Source organism: Rhinolophus ferrumequinum, chromosome 10, assembly GCF_004115265.2.
Source record: "Rhinolophus ferrumequinum isolate MPI-CBG mRhiFer1 chromosome 10, mRhiFer1_v1.p, whole genome shotgun sequence".
In the NCBI taxonomy this organism is placed as follows: Eukaryota; Metazoa; Chordata; class Mammalia; order Chiroptera; family Rhinolophidae; genus Rhinolophus; species Rhinolophus ferrumequinum.
This window is the reverse complement of record NC_046293.1, coordinates 2,492,820-2,514,418: the sequence shown is the minus strand read 5'-3', so window position 1 is coordinate 2,514,418 and position 21,599 is coordinate 2,492,820. Positions and strand designations below refer to the sequence as shown.

General features: G+C 50.6%; 1 protein-coding gene across 2 annotated transcripts in view; it reads left to right on the top strand.

The window, feature by feature from the left end:
• Positions 1–21,599, top strand: part of TBC1D22A (TBC1 domain family member 22A) — a 273,872-nt gene that overhangs the window by 150,761 nt on the left and 101,512 nt on the right. For both annotated transcript variants that reach the window (XM_033117741.1, XM_033117740.1), the window contains one exon: positions 14,009–14,084. In XM_033117741.1, the coding sequence (XP_032973632.1) occupies positions 14,009–14,084 (76 nt within the window). The remainder of the gene's footprint in view (positions 1–14,008; positions 14,085–21,599) is intronic.

Sequence of the window (21,599 nt, the reverse complement as noted above, 5' to 3'; positions counted from 1 at the left end):
AGTGGCAGCCATCCATCTTCCCACACGTGGTTATGATCGATTCCACATGATCCTGACACGAGCAGGCACTGAGGGACCCCAGTCACCACCATCGGGGACTCTGGGGTGATCTGCTGGAATTCCCTGAGGTCAGGCCATCCACAGTGACCCCACACAAACTCCTCGGGGGGCTTGTTAGTGTATACAAGTACTACTGCCATTTTAAGTTTGGGCAATGTGAGGATAGGAGCTGATTTAAGATCAAGAGGAAAAATGGATCAGGACGGCAGCTTCCTTAGTGCCTGGACGCGTCTGTCCCCGACCGTTGGCTGCTCCGAGTCTTAGCTCACGTCCCTGCTCCTGTTCCCACCCTTCTCCTCTGCGTCCTTCCTACAGCTGTGAGATCTGTCTTCCCTAAGCAGCCTTTTCCTTGCCTGCCTCCCTGCCCTGCTTGGAAACCACTGAAAACCTCACGTTTGGTTTTGTTAAGTGTGCACTTTCGGCCTGGCCGTCAGTGGTCCTCCCCCGCATTTTAGGAAGGTCAGGTTTATTCATCACATTGCACTGACCTCTGTGCCTTCGCAGAGAGGCTTCTGGAAGTCAGAGTCTCTGGGCCGCGACTGCAGTGGCTTTCCTCATGAGGAATGATGGGACATCTCGTGACTGGGGGGGGTGTCCCGTGCTGGGGAGCCCCTCCCTAACTTGGTCCTTTTTGAGAAAAACGTCTGCTGATGCCCAACTTAGATCAGCCAGTTTGCCTCTTAGTACTTCTTTCAGGTACAAATGATGTTTCCTGAAAAATGGACCCAATTCAGCTCACAGGTCAAACAGATACACCAAGAGCCTTTTCTTGACGAAGCCACCGTTTTGGGTACACGTCTCACGTGCTTGATGTGTGCTTCTCATTTTGCCACACAGAGCATTGGAAAGCTGTGTACTCAAGAGTCGAGATTTATTGCAATATCAGTCATAAGGTGGGAACGTTTCCTGCATCGCCAAGGACATCCTTCAACGACATGCCCGTTGTTTGAACCTTGAATGCCTGTTACTAAGAACACGGTTTGATGGGGGGACGTCTTCCAAATACTCCTGCCAGCGTGCCAGCGTGTTGACTCACCACCCCTTTTGACCCATCAGGGCAAGTGTCAGCACCGGGACAGAGGTCAGTAATATCTTGGCATTATTCTGGAAGCGTTTGATGTCACAGACCGCTTGGAAGGGTCTCAGGGACCCAGAAGTTGGCTGAGCACCTGCTGCCCTAGACGGGTGTGTCACAGCACAGCCCCTGAAGATGAGCTCACGGTGAACAAACAGAGGCCAGCGCCCCAGGAATCAGTAGCAGCTGGCGCCATGTCGGGGGAGCCGTGGTCCAGGGACTTGGGATCCTAGGACACTGATGCGAAAGGGACGAAAAAGGGCTTAAGGAGAAAGGAGGGGTTGAAATGAAGAACAATACTCTGAAAAAAGGAACCGAACAGAGAACTTCTAGCATCCAAAATTGCGGTCGTTGAAATTTAAAATTCATTAGACACAGCAGAAGAGAGAATTAGTTAAAATAGAATGAGAAAATTACTGAGTAGCCAGCACAGAGAGATAATAAAGTACGAAAGTTAGGTTAGAACATGAGAGAGTGAAAACCAGGTCCAGGAAGAGAAAATACAGTGGGGAAAGCCACTACTTATAAATGTGGTGGCCCAGAATTTTCCAGCACTGATGGAAGACATTGTCATGCATATTCAATAAACAAAACAAGTCTCAGGAAAGAGGAATGAACATATCACACAGAGAGAAATGAGAGTGAAACCACGAAATAGGAGAAGAGAAAATATCATCGTAAAGGCCAGTGACCTACAACTGAAACATTTAGATGGACAATTAGATGGAAAACAGACTGCAACGGAAGTAACAGAGTCAAGAATAAAATGGACAATGTTTGGTGTTTGAAGAAAAATAGCTGTCAAGCCAGACTGGATTTAAAAACAGAATCCAGCTATGAGCTACTACTTATCAGACTCTCACCTAAAACACAAAATTACAAAGAAGTACAAAGGAAAAACGCAACAGATAAATACTAACTAAAGTAGTCGTTAGGCAGTTATGTACTCTCATGTAGCTAGCTACTAGATGAAATAGATTTCAAGGCAAAAGGTATTATTAGGGATAAAGAGTATCATTGCCTAGTGGTGAGTAGATACATTTGCAGGGAGGTACGTCCTGAACACACGCTCTGACCAACCCGCGTTTGTATGGATGCACAGAAAGGTGTCTCGCGAGTGTGGGAGCGGGGAGAAAGAGAGGGACAGCAGTCTGGTAGAATGACTCAAAGACGTTGTCAGTGGCAGGCAGGATCCTAAGTTCTTTGCATGTAGTAACTTGTAGGTGTTACCTCAGTTTCCCCGCCACACGGCCGTCCGTAAGGTACCGCCCCCATGTCACTGGCAGGTTGCCGAGCTGGGTTCAGAACCATCCCGTCTGGCCGCAGTCTTCCTGGCTCTCAGTAACTAGTCGGTCTCGAGATAAGAACTGGTAGGATGATGGGCTCTTTGTGCCACGGAGGCGGTAAGTTTGGGCTGCCAGCCATTTCTAGAAGCCCATCTCCAGTGTGTAGCGAGTATTCCTTCTCTTTCGGCCTGCACGGGCCATTTCTTTATAAACACAGCCATCCCAGCAGTTACGCAGGAGCCACCCAGACCAGGGTGGCAGCTGGGATGGCTCGCCCAGACCGCGTAGGGGAGAGCAAGGTGGGCGGAGCCAGTCTCTTTTGGGGGGTGCTTTCGATGTAGATCACGGAAGTCCAGCTGAGCCGGTGCTGGCTGGGGGGCTGTTTCTTTACGGAGGACCGCCTTACAACACGGGGGGGCGTTAGGGCCCCCCCCAGAAGAGCTTTTGGATACCTCCCTGGGGGTAACGCCGGCCTCCAGTGCAGCTCCTGCTGGGTGAGGCCTCCGGAGGAGGCTTTTAGGGGATTGTTCCGGCTCTTGCCAGTCTTCTCATTTCACTAAGAACACTGACCATGAGCTGTTACTTCTTAAATTACGGCCGCCATACTTGCCTGCCCTGAGGTCACGCCGTTACTCTTGGATTCATTACTTACCAGGACAGCCTCTGAGCGGAAAAGAACCGTTGCCTTTTATAATTAGTCACATTTCCTTTCCTTGGGGAAGAATTACTCAAGTCTGAGACTGGTTGGTGGCATGGAAGTGATGGGAATATTGGGGAAAGTGACTGTTACCTTGGAACTTGTCAGAGCAGAGGCCGGAAATGGGGTGGTACAGGGACTCGGTCAGAGAAAGGCCAGGGGACCAGGCCTGTGCCTGGGCTGGAGCGGGTGCGGTCTTCCAAATACAGCTGTTGTGAGTGAGTTAGCTCGTGACGATGGTGCCCGCAGAGAGAAGGTGGGCAGAGCTGTGCCATGCGAACTGAGTCTGCTCGCTGTCTTTGGAGAGGTTTATCTCCAACAAGGGGAACGAGCAGGACAAGCCCAAAGGTGGCTCAGGACCCTCAGAAATGAGCTCCCGACGGTTGGGACCTGGGGCGCAGCCTGGGGACCTTCTTGTCTGCATCTAAGTTCAAGGGAAAGGGACACCAAAGGGGCCGGTCTGGTGGCAGAAGGACCGCTCACTGGGCCCCGATTGCACTTTTGTTACCTCGTCAAGAAGAGTTCCACCTGGAAAGATGGAAAGAACAGTGGGCAGAGCTGGCTGGTGCCTCGCCGTGGAGGGGAGGTGGCAGAATGAAGCCCCTGGCCCGTGCAGATATGTCCCCGCTTCAGATGTCAGTGAATGACCTGCCCTGAGGACCATCTGTGACACGTGAATTGGAGCCCCAGTGGATAAAACTGAGCCCTCTCGGAAGCATTCACTGCACAACACAAAGGTATATTACCTCCACAGACGAATCGGCCCTGGGCTGCCTCAGAAGAGTCACCAAGAATGAGTCATTGAGCAGCAATTTAAAAATGAAAAGTGAAAATAACCCGCTTTACAACAGTTTGCATTGAAAAACGTGAACTGCACGTGCTGCCCAGTGAACGGTCCCTTCCTTTCAATGACCAAGTGGTCCTGCTCTGTCAGTGTGTCACCGTGCACTCGTCCGCCCTCCAGCTGGGGAGCCCCGGCTGCTTCCAGTCTGACTGCTGAGAACAGGTCTTCTTAGCGTGTATTTCAGATTTTCTTGGGTCAGTACCTACCAGTGGACTCGCCGGTTCACGGTGTAGTAGTGTATTTAATTTTTATGAAAACAGCCAGATCGCCCCCACCCTCCCAAAGTGGCTGTGCTGTTTGACACTCCCATCGACAGTATATGGGGGGCTGGCCACCCCACATCCTCACCAACATGACATCTCCCGTCTTCTCTGTTGTCTGTATTTATACTGGGGAGCAGTCCTTTGATAAGATACGTATTTTTTGAGAATATTTTTTCCCAAGTTTGTGGCTTGTCAATTCATTTTTTTTAATGAGTATTTTCTGATGAGCAGAAAATTTTAATTCTGATGACATCTAATTTGTCATTTCTTTTTCTTTTGTGGTGATGGTTTTCCATGTCCTAACTAAAACCCCTTCGCCAACTGCCAGGCTGCCCAGGTGTTCTCCTATGGTTTTCTTCTAGAAGCTTTCTAAGTTTTCACTTTTAAGTCTGTCATCTAGGTTGACTTAAATTTTTTCTGTATGGTGTGAGGAAGCCTTCACGGTTCATTTTTAAAATACAGGTTTTCTAGTTAACACAGACAGCATTCTGTGTTGACAGCAGTTTTGTTTCCAGATTCGACTGCTTTGGCACCTTTCCTGAGACGGAAACGGTAACATTAGGTACGGTATTAGCTGTTGGCTTTTTGTGGGTACCCCTCATTGGGGCGCTCATTGATGTGTGCGTGCCACACACAGGGATTCTATTTCTAATAAGCCCGCTGGTTTATTTTGACTGGTCTGTACGTTGGTCTGTAAGGAATGGAACCAAGAGGTTGAGGACGACAGAACTCTTAGTTCTTGCTGGACGAAGAGCAGGAAGACAGATACAGGTCGCAGTTTGCTGGGTCTTTTAAAAGATTATGAACTGATATTTTGTTAAGTGCTTTCTCTTCTGTTGAGATGATCGTAGACTTTTTCTTACTCAGTCTGTTAGTGTAGTGATGCACGCGGATTAATTCTTCATTGTTAAGCCACCAGTATTCCTGAGATCAACCCCAGTTTGTCACGAAATACTAACCTTTGTACCGACTTCTGGGTTTTCTTTGGTAATAACGTGAGTGAAGGATTTTCACATCTCTGTTCATGACGAAAATGTCATTCCATTTTTTTTCTTCTAATGTCTTTCTGTTTTGCAGTTAGGGAAATGGTGGCCTCCTGAAGTACTTCTGTAATTTCTGAAATTGTTTGTGTAAGATTGGTATTACTTCTTAAATATTGGATAGAACAACTGTGAAGCCATCTTGGCCTGGAACTTTTAGTGGGAAAGTTTTAACTGTAAATTGAATTTCTGCTCTGGGTGGGTGGGGCTCCAGATTTTCTTTTTCATCTCTTGTCAGTTTTGATAATTTGTGTCTTAAAGAATTTGGCCATTTTAAACCCGTTGTCTAATTTATTGACCTGTTGTTGTTTGTAATATCCCCTAATTCTTTAATGTCTATAGGAACTGTAGAGATTGAAGTGTTTCATTTCTAGTATTGGTAATTACATTTATTGATGTTTGTTTTGAAATGGTCTGTCTTGGTGAGTGTTTCATGTGTCTGTGAAAAGGATGTATGTTGTGCTTTGTTGGGGGAAGTTTCTGTAAATGTCAGGTCAATTATTCCAGTCTTCTCTGCCCTCACTGATCACTGATTTTCTTTGTACTTTTTCTATCAGTTGCTGAGTGAGGACTTTTGAAATTTCACCTGTAATGGTCAATTTCTTTCTTCTCTTAGTTTTGTCAAGTTTTGCTTCACATAATTTTGAATCTCATTTATTAGATACGTAGACAGGTAGGATTATTATGTTTCCTTGATGAATCTAAGTTTATTATTTGTTTATTGTTATGCAGTATTCCTCCTCATTTCTGGTTATATTCCTGTCCTGAAGTCCAGTTCATCTGATGTCAATATAGCCGTTCCATCTTCCTTATGAACGCTATTTCCTCACCGCATCTTTTTCTGTGTCTTTCCTTTTAATCGACTGGTATCTTGTTTAAAGTACATTCTTGCAGATCGCTTATAGTTGGATTTTGCTGTCTTGTAGGAATATGATTAGTTCACATACATCCATGTATTGTTTTTAATGTAATTGTTTATATGGCTGGGGTTTATGCTGCCATTTTGTTATTTTCTATTCGTTTTATCTTATTTCCTCCCTCTCCTACCTTCTTTTGGATTAAGTGAGTGGGTTTTTTTTTTTTTGTTATTATTAATGGCTTGTTTTTCACAGCAGTTTAGGTTTATGGAAATACTGAGCACAAAGTACAGTGTCCTTCACCTGCTCCTCATGGACACAGTTTCCCGTTATTGACACCTTGCGTTAGTGTGGTGCTTTTGTCACAACTGATGAGCCCGTATGGACACGTCACTAACTGACGTCCAGGGTTTACATTAGGGTTCCCATTCTGTGGGTTTTTTCAAAAGTACAGTGACACACGTCCATCATTAGTGTTACACAGAGAAGCTTCACGGCCTTAAAAATCCCCCGTCCTCTACTTGGTCACCCCTCCCCCCCCCAAACCCTGACAACCCTTGGTCTTTGTACTGTCTGTGTCGTTTTGCCTTTTCCAGAAAGGCAGTTAGTTGGAACCATACAGTATGTAGCTTTCTCAGACTGGCTTCTTTCACTCAGTGAGTATTTTTTATTGTCCTGTTTCTCCAGGGGGCTTATTGGCCACCTCTCTTCTCCTCCCCTCTTTTTAGTTATTGGTAATTGTGCGTCTCAGCACGTGTCTGTCACTTCCACTGACTTCCTTACGGTGCTGTTACCAGTGGCTGCAGTCAGCCCTCAGCGTCCCCCGTTTTCCGAGTGGTTCACAGCAGGGGCGCTGGTTGCTGTTAGGGCTGGATGGGAGCCTGCAGTCGTCACCACGTCCCACGACTGATGTCATCGTGGGAGTTGGGGAACAGGAGGGAGGTGCCCACTTTGTGTGGACACTGTCTGGGTCCTTCCCGGTGCAGTGACTCATGTACTACCCTGGGGCCTGCGAAGGAGCCATTCCTCTCTCCATTTTACAGATGAGGAAACGAGATGGGAGAAATTACGCCCACAGGTCGGAAGGCCAGGAGCCGGCTCGATGTGTTTGCACACGCTCTTCCGTCTGAGTGCAGTCCCTGGGAACAGCCACAGGCCTCTGTCCTTGACCTTGTCCTCCCCCCTCTTCTCCGAGACGCTAATGAAGACATCGAGGATATAAGCTTAACCAGTGTCTCTAAGCTTGGAGGGACAGCTAATGTGATAGATGGCATAATCAAGATTCAGAATGAGTTCAGCGGCCTGGAATGCCAGCCGAGCACCAATCAAATGAACAAGCTAATAGGAATAAATGAGAAGCCCTACGTTCAAGTTCAAAACCCAGCCAGGATAGGTCGTTGAAAGCACTTTGGACAGTTCGGGTTGGGTGCGTCTTCAGTGGGACGTTTGCATGATTTTGCCTGGATGGTGGCGTTGCCATCATGACTGGCATCCTGCATTCCGCACCTCGCAGCCACCGGCATCTTTTCAAAGTGCGAGCGTCGTCGTCGTGGTGGCCCCCGTTCCCAGGCCATTCACGTCATTCCATGGCTTCACTTCCCACGTGGCCTCCCGTGTCGGAATGGCCTTCTCGCCTCACCCCAGTGCCTGGCTGCCCCTCCCGCCGCACTGGCCTGCCTTCCGCTGCAGCAGTGCCATGCTCCCGGCGGCCTCGCCCTCAGCGCGGTCGGCAGGTGGGGCCCCCATTCTGTGCTGTGATGCGGCTCCCCAGACCGCAGCGAGCCCTTCCCACGCATTTGCATGGCCCCACACACTAGGTCCTCAGTAGAGATGGTGTGTAACTTGCCCCACGGCCACACTGCTCCCTCTCTGAACAGAGCCCACTTTGTTCCTCCCCGTCTGTGTTGCGGGCCCCACGACCACCCCAGGTTCGGTGACTCCAGCACTCGGCGTGTGCTTGTGCTCACGGACACGGCTCATTCCAGTGCAAGAGGCAGAGCGGGACCAGCCAGGGGAGAGGCGGGGGGTGGCCAGGCACAGGCTTCCACGCGTCTCCTGGTGGAGTCGCAGGACGCGGCCAGTCGTGGGAACAGGTGTGAGATGTCGTCCACCAGGGAGCTTGTTAGAGACTCTGTGCCCAGGTTTTTATTGAGGGCTGTTCACAGAGATACCCTGTGCCTGGCACATTCCCAAATTCGGGGCTCTCAGAAGGAAAGCAGGAGTTTAGCATAAACCACATTGTTCTGCCGAGGCACAGTGGGAGCCGTTCTGATTAGTTAGGGAAAAGTGGGGACGCTCCCCAAATCCAAGGTCCCAGGTGCCACCCAAGGGGGGACAGCCTTGCAAACAGGCCTAAGAACGACGTCTCAGGCCTGCTTTTCAAAAAGCACACCATCTCTACTGAGGACCTAGTGTGTTGTCTTGCTCATAGGAGGCATTGAGTGTCTATTCACAGACGGAGGACGTGGGTCTGGTGTGTGTTTGTCTTACACTGGATGGACGCCTTGATTGCATTCGTTGCAGGAATGGATGGAAGCAGTACAGCTGTGGCGGCAGCCTGCACGCTGTCTGTCCTCTGGGCTGCCAGGGCCCACATGGGACACTGTGTGCAGGGCTGTGGCCCGATGGCCTGAGGGGCAGGCACCTGTGAGAGCTGAAGGAAGTGGAAGTCTTTCTGGCCACTGGTTGCTAAAAGGACTTGCTGAGTTGTTCCAGAGTCGGGTCCGGGGGAAGGTGAGGAAGGCACGTTTGGGTTCAGCGTGTGAAAGGAGTTTTTTTAGAGTGAGGCTAGCCAGGACAGGGGACTCGTTAGGCCTTGGTGAGGAGGTGATCTCTGGTCACCGGGACAGCCCCTTGTCAAAGGTGTGATGGGATTCTTGGTTCCTGGGGAGCTGGGACTTTACTGTGTTTCCCCGAAAATAAGACCCAGCCAGTCAACTCTAATACATCTTTTGGAGCAAAAATTAATATAAGACCCGGTTTTATTTTACTGTAATATAAGACTGGGTCTTATATAACATATTATAATACCCGGTTTTATAATAATTTTTGCTCCAAAAGACACATTAGAGCTGATTGTCCGGCGAGGTCTTATTTTCGGGGAAAGGGTTAATAGGTGGGTGCAGTGGGGCCCTCCAGCCAAGCCACCAGGACTTCATTTCCCACCTCTTCTCTTAAATGCCACTTCAGGAAGTTTTATTCTGCGTTTCTTCTGAAGGGACCAGGAAGGGCTCCTTGTTGCCGCTGGAGTGTGGGTGGGAATAGTAGCGGGGAAGCACCCCCTGCTGGCGGCCTTTGATTTTTGTTCTGCCAGTACTGGCTTCACCTTCTGTGAAACAGGCTTTACCTTCTGTGAAACGGGCTTTACCTTCTGTGAACCGTTTTCCAGAGGCCCTGTGTTCCTGAGTCCCTCCTTTCGTCCTTCTGACCCAGGAGTTTTGTATACTATACCTTGTCTCAAGATACAAAATCTAATCTCAGTTTGAAAGGATATGTTTATTTCTTAGAAGGGCGTAATGTTAATATCAGCATTACAGATATTTCTATAAATGTACAGCGGACGTTTCCATTGTTAGGAGTGTGTATGGGGTGTCTGGCTGGGGTGTTGGGTGGTGTCCTGAGTCCTGAGGGTAAATCAGGTTTCCTGGTCTTACGTGGGCAGAACCCCTGGTCTGACACAGGTGCTGTGCTGTGGAGCCTGCGTGCCAGGTGCCTCCCCAGGGAGGCTGTGGCCGGGGCTATGACCGCTCTTCCCCCCTCACCCCTTCTTACTCAGCCTTCTGGCCCCAGATGTCCTTGGTGTGCCCTTCAGAGACTTACCAGCCCCTGAGCAGGGCCGTCCTTGGCTGGGGCTTGTTCAGCTGATCACAGTGCCCCAGGCTTGCTGGGCGCTGCCCTCTGAGTCCATCTTGTCGTCTGGGTTGGAGCTGCCCGGGGGCTGGCCCTCTGGGTCCCCCGCCTAAATCCAGAGCGCCAAGGCCACACATGTCCATCTTTGGGGGCTGTTTCGAAATACAGGATTTTTTTTCTTTTTATAGGCTCTCTCAGGAATCATTCTTTTCTTATTGTTTGGATTTCCAAGAGAACCCATCTTCCCTACCTGGGTTTCAAATAAATTGAGAAATGAAACAAAATAGTGGCAGATAGAGACCAAAGAATAACTTTTATTTTTTTCTAAATGAGAAGCTTGAAATCTTATCTTAGTGTGAGAGGCAGATAAACTGGCTGGCTGAGTCCCAGGGATGTTCAGGCTTACCCACCCCATTGGAGCCAGCGCCGGGCTAGCAGGCCACCTCGTGTGCGCCAGAGCCTTCCCGGGAAGCAGACTTTCTGGGGGAGCAGCCTTTCCGGGGAGCAGCCTTTCTGGGGAGCAGCCTTCCCTGGGAGCAGCCTTCCTGGGGAGCAGCTATTCTGGGGAGCAGCCTTTCTAGGGGAGCACCCTTTCCAGGGAGCAGTCTTTCCGGGAAGCAGCCTTTCTGGGGAGCAGCCTTCCGGGGAGCAACCTGTCCGGAGAGCAGCCTTCCGGGGGAGCAGTCTTCCTGTGGGTTCAAAAAGGTGGAAGGAGGGCTGAACCCCCAGGCTATTTATACTCCCACATTTAGCAATTGATAAATCATCTTTTGGAGTGAGTATTCTGGGGATAAAGAAGTACAGGAGTTGCACCTGGTGGGGTCCCTCCACTTGGAAGCAGACCCCTGGTTTGGGGGGTGCTACTACCAAGCTCTTCAGCTGGTTGTGATATACCCATTAGGTCCCTGGTCAGCCAGGAGCATGGCCTTTCGTGGAGAGGACGAGGAGGGAGACCCACAGTCCGCCAAGACAGGCAGCAGCCCCTGTGAAGCCCCTGGTACTTGGAGTGTTCTCTTGGGACCCCCGGGTAGGGTGTTACTCTGACATTTCTCTGAATTGAACATTAATTAAAGAATCCTCAAGGTCTCTTCCCCAGGCTACAAAATCACTCTCCAGTTTGTTTCCATCCTTAATTATACCCAGCTACATTGTTCAGTCTGGCTCATCAGAAATTCCACCATGAGATTCAAAGGTGGTGTGTAAACTTCCAGCAACACAGGATGCCCCAAATTTGAAGATAAATCTCATCCTGTTATCCAATTTCTCGAGAGAAATTAAGTCGTAAGGGCTGACTCTTGTAAGTTCAAGTCCAAAACCAAAATTTCTTTTCCCTGTTAAAGTTCAAATGCATTAAAGCTCACAGTTTGTCCTCAGCTTGTGCTGTCACAGCGACAGGGGCACCTGGGTCTCACGGGGACACACACAGTTCCTTCAGGGCTCGGAGGCCCTGTCTATTCCATGCAGGTCTCTTACAGCCCTCACTTCTCGAGAGTTCAGAGTTTACCAGGACCCACAAGACTTGTCACCAAATCTGGGAGACCTGTGCCCAAGCCCCTGTGGCAGTCAGCCCCAGAGAGCCTGTGTCTGTGCCACCAAGGGTCATGGGGGCCTGGGTATCGCGCTGAGCGTGGTTGGGCCCAGAGCTCCTCTCGGCGTTGCCTCGCAGAGATGTGACAGTTGGGCCTCCAGAGCCTGTCATTGAATCCACTTGGGAGAAATCTGCCAGCAAGAGGTTAGGACTGAGTCTGTTCATTTTCCATTTTGGCGGAAAAAAGTCTGTGTTGCCTCGTGGGCACTTCTGGTCTGTGCCACAGTGGCTGCCGCTCCTGCTCTAGTAGGGAAATGCCGTTCGTGTGTGCCCGTGCGCCCGAGCCCTTGTGTTAAACATGAGGGCCTGCTGACTGGGCCAGAGGCAGGTACTCTCACGTTTGGGCCGCGGCCTTAGAGGCCAGTGGAGCTTGGAGGTCACCTCTCAGCCGCATTGGTTTCACCTGGCAAAGCCCCCCACAGATCCTGGAGCCCGTGGCGCTGGCTCCGGGCCTCCCGAGGGTGATGCCTGACCTGGGCCACGAGCTCCCTCGTCCCCCCTCCAGGTTTGGATTCTCTAAGTCCCGTGGGCGTGACCCCCAGAGCAGCATCCCCGCGTGGTCGGCCATCCAAGAACGTTGTTCTCGAAGCATTTTCCATGTTAGGGCCAGCCCCCCACTTCCCACCTGGGCCCTGAAAGCAGGGTGAGGTGGGGTGGCTGCTCACCTGCTCCTAGTCGTGTGAGGCGTGCAGACACCTGCCGTCGTCTGTGTGACGGCAGCAGGTGCATCCCCCACAATTCACAAGGCCGGGAAGACTCCACTTTCAGGGTCATGCCCTTGCTTGGCCGGGCCTGAGCCACCTCGCGAGCTGTGGCTGTCTGTGGCCCCCACCTCGCCCATGTGTCGGTCACGTGTCACCCACGTGTCACTGAGGCCGGGGGCCTTGCTCCCCTTGCGGCCTCCCCAGTGTTGCTCCCTGAAGACGAGCTGTCTGCCCCCAGCACTGCCCCACACGTCCCCCTCGCCCCCACTCACGAGCGCTCAGGCCACGGGCGCAGCGCCGTGTTCTCCGTTGCTGCGTGTTCTCTGCTCGTCCTGCTTATAGTTCTTCGTGGGCCTTAGGGTTCCCCTAAAGAACACTCCTGTGTTAGTTTCCTGTAGCTACTGTAACAAATCAGCACAGACTTAGTGGCTTAAAACAACACACATTTATCATTTTCAGTCCTGGGGGACCGAAGTGTGGTGTGCGTCCCCTGGGGCTAAGTCCAGTGTGGGCTGGCCACCTCCTTCCTGAAGCTCCAGAGAGGGTCCGCCTTGCTGGGCTCCAGCCCTTCCTCCATCTCCAAAGCCAGCACAGCCGTTGGTCTTTATTACATCGTGCCACCCTGACAGGGACTCTCCAGTGTCCCTCTGCTACCTGTGAGGACCCCAGGGTGACAGTGCGCCTACAGGAATAATCCAGGGGCACCTCCTCACTTTTGTCAGTTGATGAGCGATCTTAATTCTCTTTGCCAGGTGCCAGGGGTTGGGCCGTGGGCATCGTGGGGGTTATTACTCTGCCTTCCCTAATCAGCAGTATGTGTGTCTGGTGCGGCACAAGTCCAGCTGAAACCCTCATTCTGAAAAAGGCCCGAGTGCTGCTGAGGCGCCTGTGGAGGATGCCCCTGGGTGGGACGAAGCGGGGCCAACTTTCCTCTCGCCCCCCCCGTGCCCTCTCAGGGGATGACAGTCCTGGCTGGAGGGCCACCGTACCCGAGTACCTACTGCATCTCGAACCTTCTCACACACTTGCTGACATCGTTTCCCTGAGACCTCAGAGCGGTCCTGGAAGGCGTGTGCTTCCCGTTTTACGGGGGAGGAATCAGAAGCCCAGATAGGTGGTGGTACTTGCCTGGGTCACACAGCTGCTAAGTACTGAGCCGGCTGCCAGCCCAGGTCTTTCTGACTTAAGACGGCCGCCTTCGATGCCTGTGCTAGTTCTCCCGTCTTCATTTATGAGCGTCTTCACCCGAGTTCATGGACAGTAGTCCCACGTTCACTCTTTCCGCTGCAGCGGACCTGCCACTGGCCCTCTGCATGCTGTGGCATCGTCAGCACCATGGAAGGTCACCATTTTGCAGGGCTGGGCTGACTGTGTGCTGCCCAGGTGCAGGCCACGCAGCCGCTCCCAGAAAACACTTCCCTAAAGGAGCTACGTGTGTCAGTGCCCGTTTATTCAATTTCGGTGTAAATATTATACATTTACACCTAGAAATATCCATTGGTACTCCTGAGGCGGGCGCGCTGGCCGCCTGACGTCTGGAAGCGCTGGACGTGACCAGCTCAGAGCCAGACCTGATGGCAGTGCTGGGGCCGTGCCATGCAGTGCAACACAGCGGGCACACAGCCGTCTGTGAGTTCCTGCTGTCACAGAAATGTCCTCCTGTGTCCCCACGGCTGGTTCCCCTCGGAAAGTGGGTTTTATTTTATTTCTGTGCACGTGATGTTCATTGTGATTTTTTTCCTTAGGACAACTACACCTTTGCCCAACCTGGGATTCAGATGAAGGTGAAAATGCTGGAAGAGCTCGTGAGCCGGATTGATGGTAAGCCAGCGTCCGGGCAGCCTGCCCCCTGTGGGGCCGGGACGAGGTGGAGGGCTCTGGGTGGCAGGGTGCGTCCTCACCCAGCCCATGGCCTCCGTCTGAGGCTGGCTGCCGGGGCAGGAGCCGCTCCCCTGTCTCTGGTTCAGGGCACCCACTCGGGGTGAAGCGCAGTCACTTTGCAGGAGGTAATGAGTGCCCACCGGAAGCAGGCTGCTCGTTCCTTATTAAAATGCCCAGTGATTGTCGTAATGTGGCGACAGCGTGGTTGTTTGTGGCTGTCCTTTGGCGCCCTGTCCCCTGCCTTTGTGCATCGTTCTGCTATCGGGGATGCTGTTGTAATTTCTCCATGGAATCCAATTAATTACCAAGTCTGGAAATGGCATCTTTCATATTATAGAAAAATTAAAGTGTGTGCTCGGCCCGTTTTGGATTATGCTTTCATGTTTAAGTGGGGGCTTTGAAATACTTTTTACCTTCATCCTTAAAGTAATTCCCCCCGTGATGTGCTGACTGTCATACTGCAGTAGCAGAGTTTAATTAAATGAAAGTGGAGAGAGAATGCTTGCCCGTTCCAGCGTATTCTCCTGATAGTTTGTTAAATTAATGAACAGGCCGTTAACGTAGTGATACGAAGCAGAAACAGGCGCAGATTTGTGACACCCGCCAGCCGGTGACGAGGTCCAGAGATGGGAAATCTCCTCATGAAGACCCCCGTAGGAGCGTGGCAGACGTGTCACGGAAAGTACAGAACACGGGACCTTGCTTAAAATGTGGCTGTGGCGTTTGCCTTCCACACGGCCTGTGACCCTTGCACGTCCTGTACCTTTCCACTGCTGTGCTGTCAGCAGTATGTGGCCTCAGGGCCAGTCTGCACAGGAAAGGCACGTGGTCTGGGAAACGCTGACTGCCATTAGCAAATGGAGTCATACAAGTTATAAACATTTTGTTTCTTGACTGAATCTGGTTTTCAACTGTGTATCAAGTGATTATGACTCAGTTTCCACATTACGAAGCTTTACACAGTTCTTCCAGTAATCCTTTATTCGATTCAGCCTATTTAGCTGCCTCTCAGCTTGTCTATTCAAAATGCTGTCTCTTGCTCATATAGCTGCACCGATGTACATTTATTGTTAATTTCACAGTGAGTTCTTTTCCCAATTTGTTGGATTTTTTCCCCCTGACCAGCAGTTTCAAACTGTTCCTCAGCCTCGTTTAATCCTTTGAAATACGATTTGCGGTTGGTGTGAATCATGCTGCTTTCACAGGCTCTTGTTGTCCTCTTGTGTCCTAGGAGGCAGATTTCATATTTGTGTGGAGGTTAGGGTGTTGCAGTTCGTGCCCAACTGTTCCAGGCTGTGGTTGGGAAATACTGGAGTTGCTTTTCTCCTGCGGCTTTGCCGGATGGTGGTGTAAAAGAGCAGCCATACAGCAGAAGCGATCCCACCCAGGATGTCATAGCTGGGTTTTCAGGGCAGCTGGGGAGCGTGTTTGTTCTCCTGATGAAACCTTAAAGAACTCCTCAAAATAGGGATGCCCAGGCTTTTAAAGCAGGAAAGCCTAACAGTGGACACAGTTTGGGTTCTTAGGCTGATGGGTGCTGTGATCCACGCCATGGGAGACACGTCCGCAGGCCTCAGCCACGTGACATTTCCCCTCCCCTATTTTGTCACTCACCTCTTGGAGAAAGAATCCGTGGGCTTGGAACTTTTGCTGGGACTCTAAAGATTTTATTCAGGCCAGGTATACTAGGAAGGTAAAAATTGCTTAAAAAACAAAACAAAAACGCAACCTCATTTCTGCATTTTAGTGGAAGGACAGCATTTGTTTCAGACTTTTGGGCACTTCGGTGAAAACACACCTTCATGGACCTGCTGGCTAAGAAAGCTGAGGTTTTGGGGGCATGGGTAGTTGAGAGAAGAGCTAGGTTGCTCTGCAGAGTGATGCTATAGGAATTTTGCAGTTTCAGAAGTAGTGTTGTAAGGATATGTGCCCAGAGGTTGGAAAAGAGTGGAGAAGCAGAGGAGGTCGCAGGTCTTGGGGGCAGAGGAAGCACAGGGAGGTCAGGAGAGGGGCAGCATCAGAGGCTTCTTCCTTGTGAGGAGGAATGGCTAAAGAAGTTCTCAAAAGCACTTTTAAGTAGTTTTCCACTTTGAGGAGTACTCTCACCTCACGCCTTCAGTAAGAGTCTGTGATGTAGACAGGAAAGTGCCGTGAATGAAGAAAGAGGGTCGTGTGTGAGGGAGGCCGGTGGGAGGGGGGCCGGGCAGTGGCCTGAGAGGCTGTGGGCTGCGTGGGGAGTCGTGACCCGTCTCGAGAGAGACCCCACTGGCTAAGGAGAAACCCCAGGGAATCTCCTGTTGTCTCTGGGGCGGAATGGTAGATGGCCGCTTGAGCCTCTTAGCTTGAGGTTAAAGAAAAAGGTGTGAGTGGGAGGAGCTTGCACTTCCAATGGTGGTGGGCTAGATAATTCCAACCAAGTTTCCCATCGGACGCTCCTAAAACGCTGGATAAGATTTTATTTTTACAGCCAGCGAACAAACAGGAAAAAGAAAGAAAAAGAAGAGGAAAGAAAATAAATAGAAGAAAGGAAAAAGAAAACAAATTTCTTAACAGTATTGAACTGCTCACAGGAGCAGAATCTTTCTGGCCAGATTCTAGGAGAATGCCAGAACCCTGAGAAGTAAGCCCAGCACTAAGAGCTGTTGTGGTACTGAGGGCATTTGCTCATTCAGAAGGAATCATCCCGTAGGGAGTGGTGGTTTTAGTAGCCTCGTGGACTGAGTGGGTCAAACCCTAGCTCACCCAAGATAGGCAAATGCCCGCATGCTTTCTGAGACCTGTAAGAGTGACCGCGAGGCTGAAGCTGAAGTGAGTCGGCCCTCAGAGTCTTGTGGTCTAGGTTTACGTCACCTGGGTGCCGGGGTGGTTTGAACGTCAGTTACATTATTTCTATGCTAGAATGCTCAAAGTGCTGGCAAGAAACACAACCACATCTTTTCTGGAGGAAGTTACAGAATGTAAATTGTTCCGGCCAACATGTACATATGGTTATATTTCAAATAAATAACCTGTACACAAAATTTACCACACGGTCAAGACTCCTTAAGTGAGAACATACAACAGATGACAGAAACTGGCTCATAAAACATTGAGCTTTTGTCATTCTTAGGCACATACCATAAAACTGTTATCTTTACTATGTATGAAGAAATGGAAAAAAGAGAAGCTTGAAAATGTCTGCAGGGGAATAGGAAACTATATGATTTTTTTATGTGAGATTTAAAAAATGATCAAATGGGACTTTTGAAATTGAAAAATATGATAATCAAATTAAAAAATTCAATGGACAACCTAACAAATTACACATAGCTAAAGAGAAAATTAGTGAACTGGAAGAAAATAGCTATAATAAAAAATAGGGAGAGAGAAGAATATAGAAAATACAGAACGTAAGAGATATAGAGCGTATGGTTAGAAAGCCTAATGAATGTTTATTTTGAGTCACAGAAGGAAAGGAGAGAATGAAGAACAATCTGAAGAGATAATGACTGAGCTATTTCTCGAAACTACTGAAATATACTAATTCACAGATTTAAGAAGCCAGTGAATCCTTAGGAGAATTAATAAAGATAAAACTCCATGTAAACACTTCATAGTAAATATTAAAGACAAATTTTTAAAGCAGCTGAAGGAAAACTATTATTTTCTAAGAATGGCTGTCTGAGAACTGACTTCTCAACAAATGTATGAGAAGGTACCTTCACTGCGCTAAAGGAAGGTAACTGTCGCCCTGGAGTCTCCTTCCAGCAACAGTGTTCTTCAAGAAGGAACGTGAAATTCCAAGAGGCCAGCTAAATCTGAATTGTTTCTCACTGCCTCCAAGAAACAGTGTAAATCAAGGAGGAAGGCAAACAAAAGCACACACGGCCTGTCCACACGCAACCTAAGGAGGGGCTGTAATTACTGTGAACTTCAAGCTCCCTGTGAGCAGACGAGTCAGCACCCCAGTCCAGCCTGTGGGGAGTCAGGTGGTCAGTGCAAAGTCTGTGGGAGAAGGAGTTGGTTACGTGGGCAGTTTAGGAGGAATACAGCCAGATGGTCACCCCAGAAAGGTAAACTCCCACCCAGAATGGGAACATGCTGACAGGATCTGAGGTCAGATAGCTCAGATAACTGGGGACTTGGAAAGGAGTGCGGATGGATTTCCTGTATCGTGGCCGCTAAGACCTCAGCAGAAACCCATTTCTAACAGTCTCTTGCCCTATACGAGCTGAATTCTTAGGTCACATTTTTGGGGTGGGTTTCCCCTAGGGATTTCTCATTCCTGCCAAATAGCATTTTATTTTGGCCTAGGAGTAGAATAAGCAGCTTTCTGTGCAAAGGAGCTTTTGCTGTGGACCCGTCAGCATCCAACAGGCCACCTCCCACCCCGCCGAGGGAAGTGACGAGTTTCCTTGGGGCACTCTGGCTGCCAGTGGGAGGTGGGCTGAGGCATTGAGTCCTGGGAATCGGGGCAGGAGCTGTTGATAATCCAGGCGAGAGAGAGCTTACTGGACAGGGGACAGGGCAGTGGCAGTGAGACGTTATTTATGGAACTGTCATTAATTCGAAAGCAACCTCAGACTTTCTTTTTTTTTCTTCTTTCACGTTTATTTGATTCCTTATCTGTCATCAAATGTGGTAGTCTGTTATCAAATGGGGCATTCTCTCCCGGAGTGATTGTTGTTCACGGCCAAGGGCTCCGACTGAGCTCTAAACCGACTGAGCTCATTGACTTTTCACAGTGCAGACGTTGTGTTGAGACTGGTCACCACATGATTTTGGTTTTTGTTTTGTTTTTTTGAGTTCAGTTACTCTTCTCCATTGGGTTTGATCAGTGTCAGGCCAGTTTTTGACTTACTGATTATTATTCTCTGTGAGGCTGGCTTAGCACCTGACTGCTCTGGTGAACATTTTCACAGTTATACAGAGACTGACCATCCTGCTGCTCATGGGCCTTTCCTTTGCGGCGACCATGGATGACCTTTGGAGATCTGTTGTGTGTCGCTGACGTCCTGGAGCGGCCATCGTAGCCTGGCCGCGCTGCCCAGGACAGTTACCTGGGTGACCCAGGCTGACCTTACAGGAGGCTCTGTTTTTGCCTTTCAGTCACTTGATCAGATTTGAGTTTTCTTCCTCTCTAGTCGGTTGTCTGCTACAGCCACTGTCCTGCCTGTAACAACAGTTGGGCCTCCAGACTGTCAGTGTCGTGGCAGAAACGTGCAGCGCGACGCCGCCACGGCCCTGCACAGTGTGTCCCACGCGTCTTCACACGGCAGCTTCAGCTTGACTTAACCCCCGGGGCCGCTTGTTTTTCTTTACGTACAGCCCGAGAGCTCAGCTTCTGCTCTGGGCCCTTGTTGCTCCTTTGCCTGAAACGGTTTCTCACCCTTCCGCTGCCTCCTAGGCTGTTAGGCGTGTCAGCAGCAGGAGTGCAGTGTAGGCCACTTTGGACTGAGGGGAGGGGCCGCAGGTGAGTGTTAGACAGGACGTCGGCCTTCAGTGCTGACAGGTGGGGGACAGCGGGCACACCTGGAACGGGACAGCTCAGCCAGGGACGGCCGGTGGCTCACACACTCAGCGAGCTGGTGTGCCCGCCATGCATGGGCAGGTACAGGAGACCCCTCTGTTGGCTGGAGCCAAGAAGGTGCTGTTGACAGTCTCAGGAAGACGTCAGTACCACCCTGACATGGGCCCAGGGCAGCCCCAAAGCTCCTGGGTTCCTGCAGAGTTTTCTTCCATGACATCCTTCATGGTTTGGGGCCACTATTGCGTACTTCCGAAGTGTGTCGGCTGTGTGCCAAGGCCAGTCTGTTGTGCACAGGACACTGTTGGGGCATGGAACACGTGTCCAGCACTTCTGCAAGGCGTTTCTGCTATGGTGGCATGGTGTTGCATATACATGAAGAAGTGACGACTTCCGGCGCCAGTGACTGTATCACAGAAGACCAGGTGTACTCTATGAGCACATGGGACGCGCAGAGGGTCCCTCGGGAAGGTTTTCTTGCCGGACAGTTAAGTGGCTTGTTTCTCTGTCTGCGCTACTGTAACAGAATTTGACAGGCTGGGGGCTTACACAGCAGACATCTATTATCTCACCGTTCTGGAGGCTGGAAGTCCAAAGTCAAGGTGCTGGCCGATGGGTTTTTTAGGGAGGGCCCTCTGCCTGGCTCGCAGATGGCCACCTTCTCGTGGTGATGTCACGTGGCCCTTCCTCTGCGCGTGCATGGGGGCGGGAGGCGGGGAAGCGAGAGCTCTCTGGTGTTCCGTCTTAGAAGGGCGCTGATGCTCTCAGCGCAGGGCCCCACCCTCAGGGCCTCCTCTAACCTCACTCACCTCCTCAGACGCCCACCTTCACATGCAGCCACATGGGGGTTAGGGCGTCCACGTAGGATTTTTGGGGAATGGGGAGCACAAGCATTCAGTCTGCCACAGCTCGTAAGTGTAGCTTTGTGTTTAAGGTTCGGTCCACAGAAGAAACCGTCATCCTCATCATCATCGTCATCAGGAGGGACCAGGCGCAGGTCGCCAGGGCATATGGCTTTGTGAAAGGGGGTTTGGGGACCCTGCCTGGGACCCGAGGCAGCGTGGGCTCTTCTCACCCCTTCCTGGGACCTGCTTCTTGTAGCCAGTCGTGGGTGGGAGTGGGGGCTGGTCTGTGGAGCAGACTCTGTCCTTGAGCAGAACGGGAGGCTGGTTAGAGACTGGTTTGTGGATCAGAGGAAGGAAGAGGTGATGGACCCTGCTTTGGACGTCTTAGCAGTAATTCTTGAACAGTTCTGGCTAACCCGTAACCACTGGGAAGCACAGCACGGAGTAAGACGTGCACTCTGGAGGCTGGCTAACGTGGGGTCCCATTCTGGCTGTGTCACACACTCGTGGCCTGGGGAGTGACGTCGCACACTAGTGCTGTTTCCCCAGGTGTGGACGGTCGTGAGAGTCAGTGCGCGTAGAATGCTCAGATCGATGCCTGGCGTGTCGTGAGCCTGATTCAAGGCGGGTGCCCACACCACCATCACCACCATCATCATTTTTATTATTCAACTGTGTAGCGATGGGTTAATACTTCTGGGTATTGGGGAGTGTGGTCTGAGGACCTGTCCCCCACTGGCTCCCTGGGGAGGCGCCTCTGGCCCCCAGGGACACCCGTTAGCATGGGTGCTGCTGCTGGAGCCCAGGGAGGCCCAGGGTGGTGGTGGCCGTCACTAGTACTACAATTTCACACTTTCACCCTTGTGGGAAAGATAAACTGAACTTTTGTATGGAGAGTAGTGGTAGCTCTCTGTGTTAAATGGCTTTATATACTTGTATGTTTTCCCTTTCCTGTGTTTTTAAGTTTAGGTTAAATGTGCTTATAATGAAATTTCTCTGAAAGCTGTTGTGGGGACAGAGCCAGGAGTGCAGTTTCCAGGCTCTCAGCCTCACGTGGAAAAGTGCTGGCTCAGGTGGTAAATGGCCATCAACTGTGATTGGATG